General features: G+C 35.2%; 2 protein-coding genes across 10 annotated transcripts; one reads left to right on the top strand and one right to left on the bottom strand.

Moving 5' to 3' along the window:
• Positions 1 to 5,033: 5,033 nt before the first annotated feature.
• On the bottom strand, positions 5,034 to 15,700 carry LOC100807825 (protein ANTHESIS POMOTING FACTOR 1). 9 transcript variants are annotated; one of them, XR_005889427.1, is made up of 13 exons: positions 15,503 to 15,699; positions 14,835 to 15,202; positions 14,663 to 14,754; positions 14,436 to 14,536; positions 13,919 to 14,019; positions 13,764 to 13,830; positions 13,546 to 13,645; positions 13,332 to 13,445; positions 13,091 to 13,228; positions 12,894 to 12,978; positions 7,125 to 7,174; positions 6,138 to 6,343; positions 5,034 to 5,336 (listed from the first exon to the last, which is right to left on the bottom strand). XR_005889427.1 is itself a non-coding variant. In XM_003550195.5 (13 exons), the coding sequence occupies exons 3-13, from the start codon at positions 14,839 to 14,841 to the stop codon at positions 6,194 to 6,196; spliced, it is 1,005 nt and encodes a 334-aa protein (XP_003550243.1). In that variant the 5' UTR covers positions 14,842 to 14,907; positions 15,015 to 15,202; positions 15,503 to 15,700; the 3' UTR covers positions 5,831 to 6,193. The 9 variants fall into 9 exon arrangements, 6 of the variants coding, with proteins under 6 accessions (XP_003550243.1, XP_006601211.1, XP_006601209.1 ...); XR_005889428.1 differs by having other exon boundaries at positions 14,835 to 15,196; XR_005889429.1 differs by lacking the exon at positions 5,034 to 5,336 and adding an exon at positions 5,382 to 5,533 and having other exon boundaries at positions 15,503 to 15,700.
• Positions 7,602 to 10,343, top strand: LOC121173888 (uncharacterized). Its single transcript, XM_041011472.1, has one exon. It carries the CDS (start codon positions 7,695 to 7,697, stop codon positions 10,152 to 10,154), a length of 2,460 nt encoding a protein of 819 aa, XP_040867406.1. The 5' UTR covers positions 7,602 to 7,694; the 3' UTR covers positions 10,155 to 10,343.
• Positions 15,701 to 15,763: the final 63 nt, after the last annotated feature.

Below are 15,763 nucleotides of genomic sequence, written 5' to 3'. Positions count from 1 at the left end.
GGACATTGGGACACAATGCTCTGACAGGATGTAATATTGAGGCATAAATTCTATATTAATTGCATGATGTTAATCTATTTTATTTTACTCACTGATTTAACAAAATATTTTTTGTAAATTTTGACGGTCTTATTTAGAGTCGAATATATTTTTAATAAATTTTATTTGATAATAGTGAAGTGAATGTGAACTTTTTACTCACGTGAATTTGTTTACCAATATTTTTATATATTTTATTTATTTATATATATATATGTCGGGATAGAGAGTGTCACACACGGAGGCATCGTGCTATATATGTATAAACGACAAGTCGTAATCGTAATTACTACACTAAAGTGGAATGCAATCCATGCACGTAACTCATCTTGACTTGAACTTTGTTAATTATCCTCACTACCATCCATTGTGGTATTTATAATTGGATAGGACTTGTTTGAAATTTAGAAAATAAGATGAGAATATAACTTGATTCTTCGTTTCATTGTCGACCAAGAGTGAAGAAATTTATAATGAACATATATAAAATAATGGCACTTTATACTACTATATAATCAGTGTAAAAATTATTACGAGATAATAATTGTATAGTTTATGAGATTTCCACAAATTCTTCAAAAAAAAAAGAAAAAAAGATTTCCACAATCAAAATTCTATACTGTTTATATACTCACACGATATAGTCTTAATTACATGTATAGTACAATGTGAACAAAAACTTACTTTTGACTCTTATAAGTACACTCCCCTCACTCTATAGTGACAAAGATCGATCGATCTTGAAGTGCATGATGTGAATCCTGTGACTAATTTAGTGCTTTCAATTAATTAGAATACGTACGCCATCTGGTGTGGATGTGAGTCACTCATAGACAATTATTCATTTTCTTTTGGGTCACGTGAATATATGATTTTAATGTGGAAAATATGATTATACTTGACTCTTTTTTTTATATAAATGATTGAATAACATAATCCCCCACTCCTCTAAAAAAGACATAATCCCCATTAAAATCTTTTAAGTTTAAATTAATGTGAAATTATTTTAACATAAATATATAAAGAAAAAACCTTATCAAATATAATAGTCTTATATGATTCAAGGAGGATATATGTGTTTTGTAAGAAAAAAATATTTTAAATTTGAGCCACCATTAAATACTATATATTCTGATTGAGTATGGATCTCTCTCACATATGAAATAAATATAAGAATTGTGTAACTTGCCTATTAATTAAAATTATATATTCACCAATAAGTATATATATATATATATATATATATATATATATATATATATATATATATATATATATATATATATATATATATAATTTGGAGGGTAAGATTTTCACTTTCCTCGTTTTCTCTATTGAATATTTTTTATATTCTCTTTTTTTCGAAAGTACATTTGACACACTACCCCCACAAGTAACTAGCCAAAAAATTTCCTCTCCATTTACCTGATATTTTATTTTTTTTATGTACTTCTTAACGGTGGTCTATCCGTTTCAATCTATCCACTTTTATCTTTATTTCTAAATTTAATTTTAATATTTTCTAAGAAAAATTTGTCAATAGTTTTTTTTTATTGCAAAATACTTATATAATTTCATTCAAGATAAAGGTATAATACAATTTAAAGTATGCTCAAAATAATGGGAACTAATAACATGAAATCTAGACACCCTTGTGAAAGCATAAAACTTATAACAAGTTATTAATAAGAGAGTTTTTTCTCGCATAGAATGTAACCAAACTTAGAGTCAGTAGCATGACTCGAATTGATGCCACCAACAACTTGTTTGCGGCCTATTTTTTAAGAAAAATTTGTGAACAGTTAAAAATAATTTTATAAAACAATTTAATTATTCATTGTGAATTTAAAATATAATTTATATGTTAAAAAATATTTATTTATTATGAATTTAAATTAAAAATGGCAAAAATGGGTCAGCTATTTCAGCTCATTTTAGCCCATTCGTTAAAAATAAATCAAGTTGGACTAATCCAAATTTTATTTGTGCTTTTCTTGCCCAATTAGGTCTTATGGCACATCAGATCAATGCATATTGATCCATTTTTCTTTTTTAAGTCTGTGTTTATATAAATCTAAAATGACTTTTTTTTAAAAAAAAAAATAATGTGCCTAAGTCAATGTGTTTGAGTTTAGATCCATGTTTTTTGAGTTTAATTTAGTTCAACAGACCCATCGGGTCAGTCCATATTTATCTGATTTTATTTGAGTCACTTTTTTCAATTTGACCCGGTCTAGTGGGTCAATGGGTTAGCCTAGTAGACCCGACCCATTTCATCACTAGTTTCAATCATAATAAATTGATAGTTGTGCTTATGCCACGTTTTCCAAAAATGTTGAGCCACATATTTATTTCGATTCCAAATCACGGTTGATATCATGGACTAATGTACGGAACTTTCTAGAAAGGAAAAACATTACATAGGTTTTTCTTTTTATCTTTTTCTCCTTTTGACACAGATTGCTCAAAAAATTTAATATATGAAATGCATTTTGATTGAATATACATTGTGAAATAGACACAAATGTAAAAGATTTTTGTTTCAACAAGTGCGTGGATAAATCATGTAACTTTTTGAGATAGATAAATCATGTAGTTGTTCTAAATTAATTAGTACTATCAAATTCTAGCGGATATTTTTAGTTGCATTCAATACTTAAAAGGTACGTTTGAATAAGAGTTTGTTTGGATAAACTTTTTTAAAATATTTCAAGAAAAAAAAATAAAAAATAAAAAATAAAATGATTTTTTTCATAATTTTTTTAGAAATTATGTGAGAGAATTTTTATAAATTAATTAATGTATAAATTAATTTAGTTTATGAATAAGCTTATTTTATTTTATTTCTTATTTTTTATTCTAAAATTACTTCTGGATAAATTTAACAAAACAAATCTTATATAATTAAGAAAGAATAAAGAATTGAGATTAAGTTTTATTTACCCTTTAAATTCATATGTGAAGTAGATTTATTATAATCCCAAATTTAAAACTTTTCTTCTCCTGAAGAAAAAAATTAAAATCAATCTAATCTAATCATATTACAACTAAATGTTTTAGGAATATATTTAATCAAGGTATACATATATCTTTCTAGTTTCCACTTTTCACTTTGTGCTTATCTATGAAGCAACAACTAAAAGACATATATCAAACACGACATGAACCGAAACACAATTAATGTTCAAAATATAGAACATCACAACATGACTTATATATATAAATTGAGAATTAATATTTACAAAATCCACATTGTTGTTTAGATTTACAAAATAATGGTCCTAATTAACTTTAGATAAATGTTAACAAGTATCCTTAAGATATTGATTAAGAAATTAAAAGGAAAAATATTTTTATTGAGATGCGTTAAATTGTGTTATCCATGACTTTTTTTTGCATTCTCTTATAATTTTTACAATAAAAAATTTTTAGTTTAATTCTTTAACGATTGTCCCAAGGGAACTGAATAGCAAGATTCTTAACTTTTTTTATTTATTTATATTTTTTATGATAGAAATATTTATCCAAAAATAAGTGTCGATTTATTCTCTTTTTTCATGTCCTAAATATGTCAAAGAAATGTCTAAACTAAAAAAATATCATTAATTAGCATACAGTTGAAAGGTGTCTGACATGTGTCGAAAACATGTCAGAAAAAATGTTGTGTTTAAAAGGTGTTTGACACACCTATACATCATTCTACAAAGGTGTTGGAGCTTCCTAGACACTAATCATCTATGTATCTTTAACAATTGAATCAAACAAGGAGTAAAGATTAAAACATTTGTGAAGAGCACCGAGCATTCTTAAAATTTATCCTTGTAACTCTAATAATGGCAACCAGGACCCTCATTTGGGAAAGAATGAACTACACTTCCAACACTCTAATCTAATAAAGTGTTTAGACTTATCTTTTCTCTCAAATATCACTCACTTCGAACAACACCGCCATAGACTTGACTATATTCTCAATCTTCACCATTCATGCCCATGCCGCACATATCATGATGGTTTTCCCTGTGGTTATAATCGGATCAAGGCATTAGGTAGAAAAGGTTGACAGTGAATCAAACCAAAGAGATGAAGAAAACAAAGGTGAACGAGTTTAAGAAGTACGCTCCAAGATTTTTTTTACCTTTTCTTTTTTCCAGCTTATACCCAGTTCCATCTCTTTTTCTTTTCTTTTGGTTCTTTTTTTTTTCACTTTGTTTCCTTATTTCTTCATCTTTTTCTGTATATTATTTTTTCTTTTTTTCTATTTGTCTTTCTTCCTTACTTTTCTCCTACCTAAACCGTTTTTCTGGAACCCTGTTTCACTTAAGCATATTTTAGCATGAAAACATATCTTTAAAGGTGGAGACGTTGAAACCTTTTAGTTAACTATTAATTTGCTCAAATCAGTTCCTCTTTCCTTTTCCATTTCTGGATTAACTCATGTTTGTCATTGTTTTGTAGAGTTGATTTGTAGGTTTCGACATTATAATTATAGTTGTAATCTGAGTTAGCTTTTTTTATTACTTAACTAGAAATTGAAGGATGCCAATTTTCACGTGAATAAATGAAAATTATGGCACTAAAAAATGAAAATTACGAGTTACAGCCTATTTTTAGTACATAATTAAGCACTTTTTAAATTTACTATTTTTATTTCAATAACTCCCAATGTAAATGCCATCCAGAATATAAAAAACCCAATAAGGATGCTTTTTTTTTCAAGTTGATAAAAGATAAATTCAGTTACTAAGTCAAGATCTTAAGATTTAAATACTTATTTAGTTTTTATAGTTACAAAAACTTTACCTTTAAATCTCTATACTTCAACACATCTCATTTTAGTCCTACACATAATTTTTTAGTTCCTACACATATCATTTTTAATCTTTTTAGTTCCTACAATGAACATCAAAAGAGATTAAAAATAGAATGTTTATAGATTAAAATGATATGTTAAGTAGAGACTAAAAGATAAAAAAGTTGTAACTATAAGAATTAAATGAGTGATTAAGTCATCTTTTAAACTGTGTCCTTAAGTACATTATGTCCTTTATCATCAACAAAAGCCATATTCACTACTTTTTCAACTATATTTTGTGTGATGTCCTGTGAAGGGGATTTACGGCCATGCCATTTGTTCTGCCTCAAATCTGATCTCATCTAAGGGGTTACCAAGTAGAATGGTTTAACAGACTGGCACCACACTTAATAAACATCCAATTTATAATTATATAATCAAGCAGTTTATATTTTCTTTAGGTAACAAGAACAAAGAAGATCCCCATTCCACCATTCTCTCATCTCTGCAAAACACAAACAACCCCTCAGTTACTGAGTGCTGCCAGCAGAGGAAAGCAAACCTTGTACTGTTCTACAATAACTAATTTTTGGGTGAAGCCCCCCCATCAAAATTGGTCAAAATATTTTTGAAAGAGGAAAGGCATCATGAACATGACATGGCAACAATCAACAATAACCATACAGAGTAATGGCTTCAATTCTGCAAGAAAAAAACTCAAATGGTTGATTCCGTAGCTCAAAAATATGTCCACATGATTTCAAATTTAGAGATTTATTATCTTAAGCATCAGATCCAAACAACACTTGAATTCAACAGGACAATTTTTTGTCATAAGCTTTTCTGAGACAGGCTAAAATCCTGATTAACAGAGGCGCCGCAGATGAGAAGACACAAGCCAAAATAGAAAACACTAAACTATAAAAACTAGATGTGAGATAAATAATGGCAAATCCATGGACCAAAACTTATGATCACATCAAACAGCAAACTAGTGCCTTTGGCGCTGTAACTAATGATCCGGAGGAGTATATGAACCAATTATAACCAAATGAACATCTACAGCAAGTACATTGGGAGAAGGAAGATATACAGATTTAGATATTTCAACTTGTACAGATTAGGAGGATCATTGAAATATCCATTGCTCTTCGGTGAAGAATATTTACAAAAACATGGCAAAATCTGTCACTTTGTGTAGTGCAACAACAACAAAGTTTTATCCCACTAGGTGAGGTCGGCTACATGGATCACACGACGCCATTCGGCACAGTTAAATTTGTGTAGTATTAATAAAAAAAATTACCTTTCAGTGGGTTAATAGGCAAACAATAGTTTTATCATGCATTGTTTGATTTGTTTCTACTTTCTTCCAACATAGGATCCCAACTTAGACAAATCAGGAACCCAGAATGACAACTCAGATGATCCTGTAGCAAACATAAGACTTCCAGGAGCCCACTTTATTACAGGAGGTCCAGTATCAGAAGTTGCACTCCTCCAACTTGCAACCTAGACAAGACAAAAAGAAAACAATGAATGGTAAGTACTATCACACAAATTCCACAAAGGGAAAGTTATACTAAATACGTGTTTGGAAACACACTTCCAGAGAACATATTTGGAGTTTTCGAAGCAGTTCCAAACATGCTCTTAGCTGTTACCCAAAGTAGTTTTTGAAGCCCAACCACAAGCTATAATTTTTTCTTCAAGCATACACATCCATTTACATTGGAAAGGTTACAAAAATTATGCTTCACTATAGACAAAAATTAAAATTTCACACAACTTCACAGGCTTCAGAAAAGTATATCTTCTGTTCTTTCTAGGTAATAAAACAAATTCAGGAGAGAAAAATAGACAAATCCAAAAGAATCATTAACAATTATAACAGGCTCCTATACCATCAAATGTGATGCCTCAATGTATACTGTAGGCACACATGAAGGAAAAAGAAAACATAGTCATTGACAAGTAATAAATAATTTATTAAAAGCTGCTATAACAACAGATATTGAGTGTTTTCTTCTGCTTAATTTTATGTCAAGTCTAGTTTCAGTCAATTATTAACAATTTACATTTAGGAAATAAATTACTGTATTCACAGGGTAGGACATTCTTGGAAATTTCTCAGTGAAAAAGAAAAAAGAAAAAAAAATGCTTATAAAGTTGAAAGCATGTCATCCTGACTGGAGAATAACTATATTAACATTTAGTAAATTACAAATCCAAACAAAAATATATAAAAAAATAGTTATGAAATTCAGAAAAGAAAGAATTTAGCTTATCGTACTTCTTTGCCACTTCGAACACTCCATGCGTAGATGCTGCCTTCTCCAGAACCTGTCAAAGAATCCAAATAAAAAACTATAAGTTTAGCATTACAAACCAGCACAGGCAGTGAGCAGCAACCAACATGATAGATCCCGTACTCAAGAGGAGGGCCCTAGTGAAGCCTTAGCCCATCACCATTCCACTATGGGCCCAAAGGTGTGGTACGTTTATTCTAGAAGGAAGAAGAATGTTGCCAATCCAAATGACAGTTAGAGCCAAACTGACGTGGAGAGCAGAGATTGGCTGAATGCAAGAGCTACTCACGTTTTTCCTCAATAAAAGGAGGCTAGTGTACTAGGGAATATTATCGGGGAATCATTAGAAGTTGGTTAGAAATGATTAGGCAGGTGTAACCTGGCCTACGGAGCTGAGCTCTGGTTGTATTTCCCTTGTAATCCTCTTCATTTCAGAATAGAACAAAGCTCTCTTACATTCTTATTCACAATCCCTTATAACATTACTGTTTTATTACATTGGTTCCTAACAATTTGGTCCGACCTACCGGATCGACGAGACGGAAAACCAGTGAATGCCACCTAAACCAAATCAAATTACCTTGATACGACGGATGGACGAAAGAATCGCAGCTCTAGAAGGAGAGATGGCCGGAGTAAAGGCTTCCTTGTCGTCGTTAGAACAGGGCCAAGCTACGCTCATAGCCATGTTCGAAAAGAGTTTAGGCAAGAGGAAGGAGGGAGGAGTCATGGTTGATGAAGAAACGCCGGAGACGGGATCTGGGCCAGGATCGAAACCTCATACTGAAGCCTCAAAAACGGGACCGAGCAACGACGAAGCCTTGTTGGAGTTTCGTCAAGCTGTGAAGAAGGTCGAGCTACCCATGTTCGACGGTGATGACCCTGCAGGATGGATTTCTCGCGCGGAGGTGTACTTTCGCGTTCAAGGGACAAGACCGGAGGTGAAGGTTTGTCTAGCTCAACTCTGTATGGAAGGAGCAACCATTCATTTTTTCAACTCGTTAATCAATGATGAGGAGGAATTGACATGGGAGCAGTTGAAGGAGGCGTTGTTGGAGAGGTATGGAGGGCACGGTGATGGGGACATTTATGAACAATTGACAGAGTTAAGGCAGAAGGGTAGTGTTGATGATTATATCACTGAATTTGAGTATCTCACAGCTCAAATTCCTAGATTACCAGAAAAGCAGTTCCAAGGGTATTTTTTGCATGGGTTGAAAGAAGAGATAAAAGGGAAAGTACGGAGTATGTCAGTCATGGGAAATTTGTCCCGTGCGAAGCTTTTACAGGTGGCAAGGGCGGTGGAACGAGAGACGACGCGTGATGGGTCAAGTTCGTCCAGATCTAACAAATTGGGCTATGGGTCAAACCGATTTGGGTCGTCTGGGCCCAATAAGGGAGGGATTTCTGATTGGGTGTTAGTGAAGGGGAGTAAGGAAGCAACACCCAGAACAAATGGACCTGGGCCCCGTGGTGAAAGGCCGGGTCAACCCGAAAGAAGAAATGGGCCAAGAGATAGGGGATTTACCCAGCTTTCTTACAGCGAGATCATGGAGAGGCGAAGGAAAAATCAGTGTTTCAAATGCGCCGGTCCGTTCAGTTCAACACACCAATGTCCTGACAAAAACTTGCGATTGCTAATCACCGAAGATGGAGGAGGCGAGGAGAGTGAGCTGCTAGCGGTGGAAGTGGAAGAAGGAGATGAAGAGGTCGAAGGAGAGATGAGCTTGATGAGTTTCCACCAACTCAATCAGACGCAACAAGCCAAGCCCCAATCAATTAAGCTGAAGGGTACTATCCATGAGGTACCAGTGGTGATTTTAATTGACAGTGGAGCTACCCATAACTTCATCTCACAACAATTAGCCCAAAAGATGAATTTAGTTACCACCAACACTTCACCTCTCAACATCAGGTTAGGTGATGGGTCCTTGTCCAGAACGATGGGGGTGTGTGAAAATTTGGAGGTTGATTTAGAAGGATTGCAGATAAGGGTTGATGTTCAATTATTTGAGCTAGGAGGAATGGATGTAGTACTGGGGATAGAGTGGCTGCGTACACTTGGTGATATGATCATCAATTGGAAGCAACACACCATGAGTTTTTGGTTTGAAAAGAGGTGGGTTACTTTGCAAGGAGTAGATGGTAATATGAAGGGGATGGAGACTTTGCTTAGTGTCATTAGCAAACCAAAAAGAAGTCAGGAGGTTTGGGGGAGAGAGGTTGGGATTAAGGTAGATGGTGTCTATCTTCATGCCTTAGAGGTGGAGCAGTCAAGGAAATTGGAACACTTGTTGAATTTGTGTGCAGATGTGTTTCAAGAGCCTAAAGGATTGCCACCCAAAAGGAAGAAAGAGCACGTGATTACCTTGAAGGAAAGGGAAGGGCCAGTCAATGTGAGACCTTACAGGTACCCACATCACCACAAAAATGAGATTGAAAGACAAGTTAAAGAGATGCTAGAGATGGGTATCATACGGCCAAGCACTAGTTCTTTTTCCAGCCCAGTTATACTTGTGAAAAAGAAAGATGGATCTTGGAGAATGTGCGTAGATTATAGAGCTCTAAACAAAGCCACTGTACCTGACAAGTTCCCAATACCAGTCATAGAGGAGTTGTTGGATGAGCTGCATGGCGCTAAATTCTTTTCAAAGCTGGACCTTAAATCTGGCTACCACCAGGTGAGGGTCAAGGAGGAAGATATACACAAGACAGCTTTTCGTACTCATGAGGGCCATTATGAGTTCATGGTGATGCCATTTGGGTTGATGAATGCCCCATCAACCTTTCAAAGTTTAATGAATGAAGTTTTTAGGCCATGGTTGAGAAAATTCGTTTTAGTCTTTTTTGATGATATATTGGTCTATAGTGGTGACTGGCCAACTCACTTACAACACTTAGAAGAGGTGTTGAAACTACTGCAGCAACATGGTTTGGTGGCTAACAAAAGGAAGTGCTTGTTTGGTCAAAGTACAGTAGAATATTTAGGCCATTTGATTCTGGAGAAGGAGTAGCTGTGGACCCCAGCAAGGTAGTGAGTGTGACACAATGGCCTACCCCAAAGAATGTGAAGGGTGTAAGAGGCTTCTTGGGACTGACAGGATACTACAGAAAGTTCATAAAGGATTATGGCAAAATAGCCAAACCTTTGACTGAGCTTACCAAGAAAGATGCTTTTGTTTGGAGTAAAGAAGCACAACTAGCCATGGATAAACTAAAGACTTGTCTTACCTCTGCCCCAGTATTAGCACTCCCAAATTTTGACAAGGATTTTGTGATTGAATGTGATGCTTCAGGACAGGGAATTGGAGCTATTCTTATGCAAGAAAGGAGACCCATAGCTTATTTCAGTAAAGCCTTGGGAGTTAGAAACCTCACCAAATCAGCATATGAGAAGGAGTTGATGGCTGTGGTGTTAGCCATACAGCACTGGAGACCTTATTTGTTGGGAAGGAAATTTATTGTCTCTACGGATCAAAAAAGTCTGAAACAATTGCTGCAACAAAGGGTGGTGACTGCTGAACAGCAAAATTGGGCTGCAAAATTATTGGGCTATGATTTTGAAATTGTGTATAAACCTGGGAGCCTTAATAGAGGAGCAGATGCCTTGTCAAGGGTGAACGAGGATGGAGGGCTGTGTCAGATACATACAAGGGTTCAATGGGAGGAAGAGGAGTTAGTGAAGCAAGAGATAGCAGCAGATCAACATCTCCAACAGATAATCAAAGACTTACAGGAGGATGAAACGTCTAGGCCTGGATATGAATGGAAACAAGGAGTGTTGTTGTATGAAGGGAGGTTAGTATTATCAAAACATTCTACATTAATTCCTAGAATGTTAGAGGAGTTTCATACCACTCCACAGGGTGGCCACTCGGGATTTTATAGAACATACAGGAGGTTAGCAGCGAACTTATATTGGGTAGGTATGAAAAACACTGTCCAAGATTTTGTGAAGGGATGTGATACTTGTCAGAGGCAGAAATACATGGCAAGCTCTCCAGGGGGGCTGCTTCAACCCTTACCAATTCCAGATCGTATTTGGGAAGATTTGTCCATGGATTTCATAACAGGGCTGCCAAAATCCAAAGGGTATGAGGCCATTTTGGTGGTGGTTGACAGGTTGTCTAAGTATGCTCATTTTGTCCCATTAAAGCATCCTTATACAGCAAGAGTAATAGCAGAGGCATTCATCAAGGAGGTAGTTAGACTGCATGGGATTCCTTTAACCATTGTAAGTGACAGAGATCCTATATTTATGAGTAATTTCTGGCAAGAATTGTTCAAGCTCCAAGGAACTAAGCTGAAGGTCAGTACTGCTTACCATCCAGAGACAGATGGACAAACTGAGGTGATCAATCGTTGCTTAGAAACGTATTTGAGGTGTTTCATTGCTGATCAGCCAAAAACATGGAGTGTGTGGATGGCTTGGGCAGAGTATTGGTTTAATACTAGCTTTAATGCTAGTACGGGCAGAACTCCTTATGAAGTGGTATATGGAAGGGCCCCTCCTTCTATTACACGTTGGGTACAAGGAGAGGTAAGGGTAGAAGCAGTACAAAGGGAGTTAATTGATCGTGATGAGGCGTTAAAGCAGCTTAGGGAACAGCTACTAAAGGCACAAGATAGAATGAAACAGCTGGCGGACAAGAAAAGGTGTGATAGGAGTTTTGAAATAGGAGAGTGGGTCTTTGTCAAATTGAGAGCCCACCGTCAGCAATCTGTGGTGAGCAGGATACATGCCAAACTGGCAGCAAGGTATTTTGGTCCTTATCCTATCATAGCTCGTATAGGAGCAGTGGCCTACAGGCTCAAACTACCTGATGGGTCTAGAGTGCACCCGGTTTTTCATGTGTCTTTATTGAAGAAGGCTGTGGGTAACTACCATGAGGAGGAAGCTTTACCCGAGTTAGAGGGGGAAGGTGGGGTATTGATTGAACCAGAAGAGGTACTTGCTAGCAGGACTGTTCAAGTACAAGGAGAAAGAGTGAATCAAGTACTCATAAGGTGGAGAGGGCAGATGGTAGATGAGGCTACTTGGGAGGACAAGATTGCTATGAAGAGTCAATTCCCAACATTTTGTCTTGAGGACAAGACAATATTTTCTGGAGGGAGTATTGATAGATCCCGTACTCAAGAGGAGGGCCCTAGTGAAGCCTTAGCCCATCACCATTCCACTATGGGCCCAAAGGTGTGGTACATTTATTCTAGAAGGAAGAAGAATGTTGCCAATCCAAATGACAGTTAGAGCCAAACTGACGTGGAGAGCAGAGATTGGCTGAATGCAAGAGCTACTCACGTTTTTCCTCAATAAAAGGAGGCTAGTGTACTAGGGAATGTTATCGGGGAATCATTAGAAGTTGGTTAGAAATGATTAGGCAGGTGTAACCTGGCCTACGGAGCTGAGCTCTGGTTGTATTTCCCTTGTAATCCTCTTCATTTCAGAATAGAACAAAGCTCTCATACATTCTTATTCACAATCCCTTATAACATTACTGTTTTATTACATTGGTTCCTAACACAACAGGATCACATAAATAGGTGAGGATTGAAAATATAAGAGAAAGAAAAATAAAGGCATGATGCATGCATCTTTTATAATAATCATATTCATGAAAGCTTTCTTCCAAAACACAATTCCAGGCAAGAAATAACAGGGTAATAAAAGTTCAATGTGCCAAAAATAATGTGTGCAAACAATGAATTTACCAAATGAATTCAGGAACTTTTTTGAGTGATCTGAAAATACTTACCAGATATTATGAACATTCCCTCAGGGCTGAAAGAAGCTTCTAATGTGGAGTTGCATGAGACAGGTGTGACATTATATGTGGATAACTATGTAAAAATAATGAAAACAATCACACAGAAAGCCTCTCAAAGCTCACATAAATCAAGAGACAGAACCAAGAAGTAAAACTGGACTGGGTTAACAACGAAAGATACTGACAAGTGTGCCACGAAATGTGTCAAGCACATGAATATGCCCATCTGCCGTTGTTAAAAGCATTAGTCTCCCATCATTACTAAATTTCACAACATTTGCATCAGAAATATCTCCCCCAACAGAAAATATCTCAAAGGGACCCTGTAGCGAGTGAGTTTTACCATATTAGATTATCAGTGTACGTCATAATTAACAGACAACAAAAACCAAGTTTTATACATATGCTCATGTTGAATTTGCAAACCTTTTCATACTTGCGGGCATCAAACATTCTTATGTATCCTCCAAAGGCAATTGCAAAGACAAGCCCTGGATCATCATATGATATAGCAGGTCTTCCTTGTACATGTAAAAGTCCCTATTTATTTTTAAAGTAAGAAGCCCGTAAAAAATTCATATTAAGTATAATAAACAAAAGGATATTGAATAAACAAGAAATTGCATGCATGTGCCACTACCTGGCACTTCTCAGCCCTTTGATCCCACAGTAAAACAGTTCGATCTAGAGATCCAGATATAAAGCAGTCTTTTCGAGAGCATAAGCTTAGAGACACAACCCTAGGAAAATGAGAAAAAGAAATGATATTTTTTATAATAACAAAATGAAATGGACAAGTAATGTTTTATATAATTATGAGATTTAAAGGTATACATTACATAATGCCAAATACCAAACCTGTCATGGTGACCTTTGAAATATCTCAAATACTTGTTATCATGCAACGATAGAAGCCGCAAAGATTCTGGATTGATTGAAAAATTTTAAAATGGGTATACAGAAATTCACTGACTGTACAAGATCGTTGAAGATGAAATAAATAATAAACATACCATCCCAACCATTTTTTGAAGAGTAAATGACAGTTGTAGGATGAGATGTGAAGCAAACCAGGTCAACTCCATACTTCTTGCTATTAATTGTCTTCAAACATCTGGTGACAACTAAGAAATCTCAAAATTTCTAGATGCATACTTGTAGATCAGTTAAAAAACAAAAGATTGGCAAGAAATTTCAAAGAATCTAATAACATGACAAATAATATAAAAATATTTCTTAATTGTGCTTTATTTCCACAATCCATGTAATGTAACTATTTAGCTCCAAATGTTTTGTAGTTAATAAAACCAATCTGTTACCAGAATTTGCCACATCAAATCAAATCATGATACAACCTTTTAAATCATACTATAGGCATCAACCGTTTTGCTGAAATAAAAGAAGAGGGGCCAAAAACAAGAATCACAAAAATGCAACAATTTCAACAAATTTGAGGATTAAAAAAGATTGTATTCAACTATTCATTCAATTGTCTATATAATTGAAGCAATAAATAAAATGGGGGCTTACGTTCCACCAGTAACATCATACAGACGAATGGATTCATCATCACTAGCGGTCACTAGATAACTGGATGCCCTGTGAAAATCCAACGAACTAATTCTACCGTTCTGAAAGTATGCACACAAAGATTAAAGAAAAAAGAAAAATAAATGCATTGAAAAAGCAATTTCAGGTTGCTGAATCCTCAAACATTAGAAACACTGAACAGAAAATGTAATGGCGGAAATGCTCACATAGTCTTTGAAGGACATTCCCACTTCCATACTCTGAAGAATTTCTTCGCTGAGTTCCAAAGACACCTTCTCTTCTCTCTCCACTTGTGTCCCTACAAACACTCAAAACGTAAGAAAACCTAGGGAAAAAGCAAATAAAACAGAGCAAAAATCGTTAACAATTTTGAAATACCTCCCATTTTTTAGCTATACTTCGCCTTAGGTATCCGAAAAGGTGAGGAAGGTTAAGTAGAATAAGATTGTGGCTGTGCCCAATTGAAAATTGGAAGAAACCTTAGTCCAACTCCTACACTGTGTTTTTCGATGTTGCATGAAACGAAATAAGGAGAAAAGAAAATAATTAAAATAATACCAAAGAAATTAAATTTAAATTGCTTCTTCCTGATTTCCAATTCAAAACACAATGCCAAAGAAATTTAAATAAGTCTCTATTGATCCTGAGAATTTCTACTCTCTTCTCCAAGAAAGTCTCAAAGAGCTTGTGAATGAAAAGCCACTTCAAGCAAGAACGACTTCTCACAAAGCAACACTGGACTACACCTTCAGTCAACACAACAGAATGAAAACAATTAAAATTAACCTAAAACTAGGAAAAGCCTTAAACAGTCTTACAAGCGCACCAATACATCCATACATACATACAAAACATTCCTCGGTCTGAGATCATCTAGGTCATATTATTATCGATAAAAACAAATTAATTTTGTATATTGAAAAAGTCAGAAACTTCTATTTCTCTTAAAAATCACAAATCGATTAAGAGATTTCGTTGTTACCAATCATGGAATCAAAATCGACAAATTTTAGATAAATAGAAAGAGAAAGAGCGAGAGACATTACGAGAAACTTCGAGCTGGTCAAGGAGGAGATGCGAACGGAGATGTGGGCAGCGCACGCGGTGTTTGGAATTGTGAGGGAGCGGTTTGAGGCCACCGGAGACGGAGTGAGAGTGAGAGCAAAGAGGGTGTGGAAGAGGGAATGAAATTAAGAAATAGATGCGCTGGTCAGGACTCTAATGAAATAATAGAAACTTTAAGCAAGGACTTAACTACAAAAACTTAAAATTCGTACGCACGTGGCCTCATTAAATGAGGTGTCTTC

This window comes from Glycine max, chromosome 17, assembly GCF_000004515.6.
Source record: "Glycine max cultivar Williams 82 chromosome 17, Glycine_max_v4.0, whole genome shotgun sequence".
Lineage (NCBI taxonomy): Eukaryota > Viridiplantae > Streptophyta > Magnoliopsida > Fabales > Fabaceae > Glycine > Glycine max.
The sequence above is the reverse complement of the archived record's forward strand: the minus strand, read 5'-3'. Positions and strand labels throughout refer to the sequence as shown.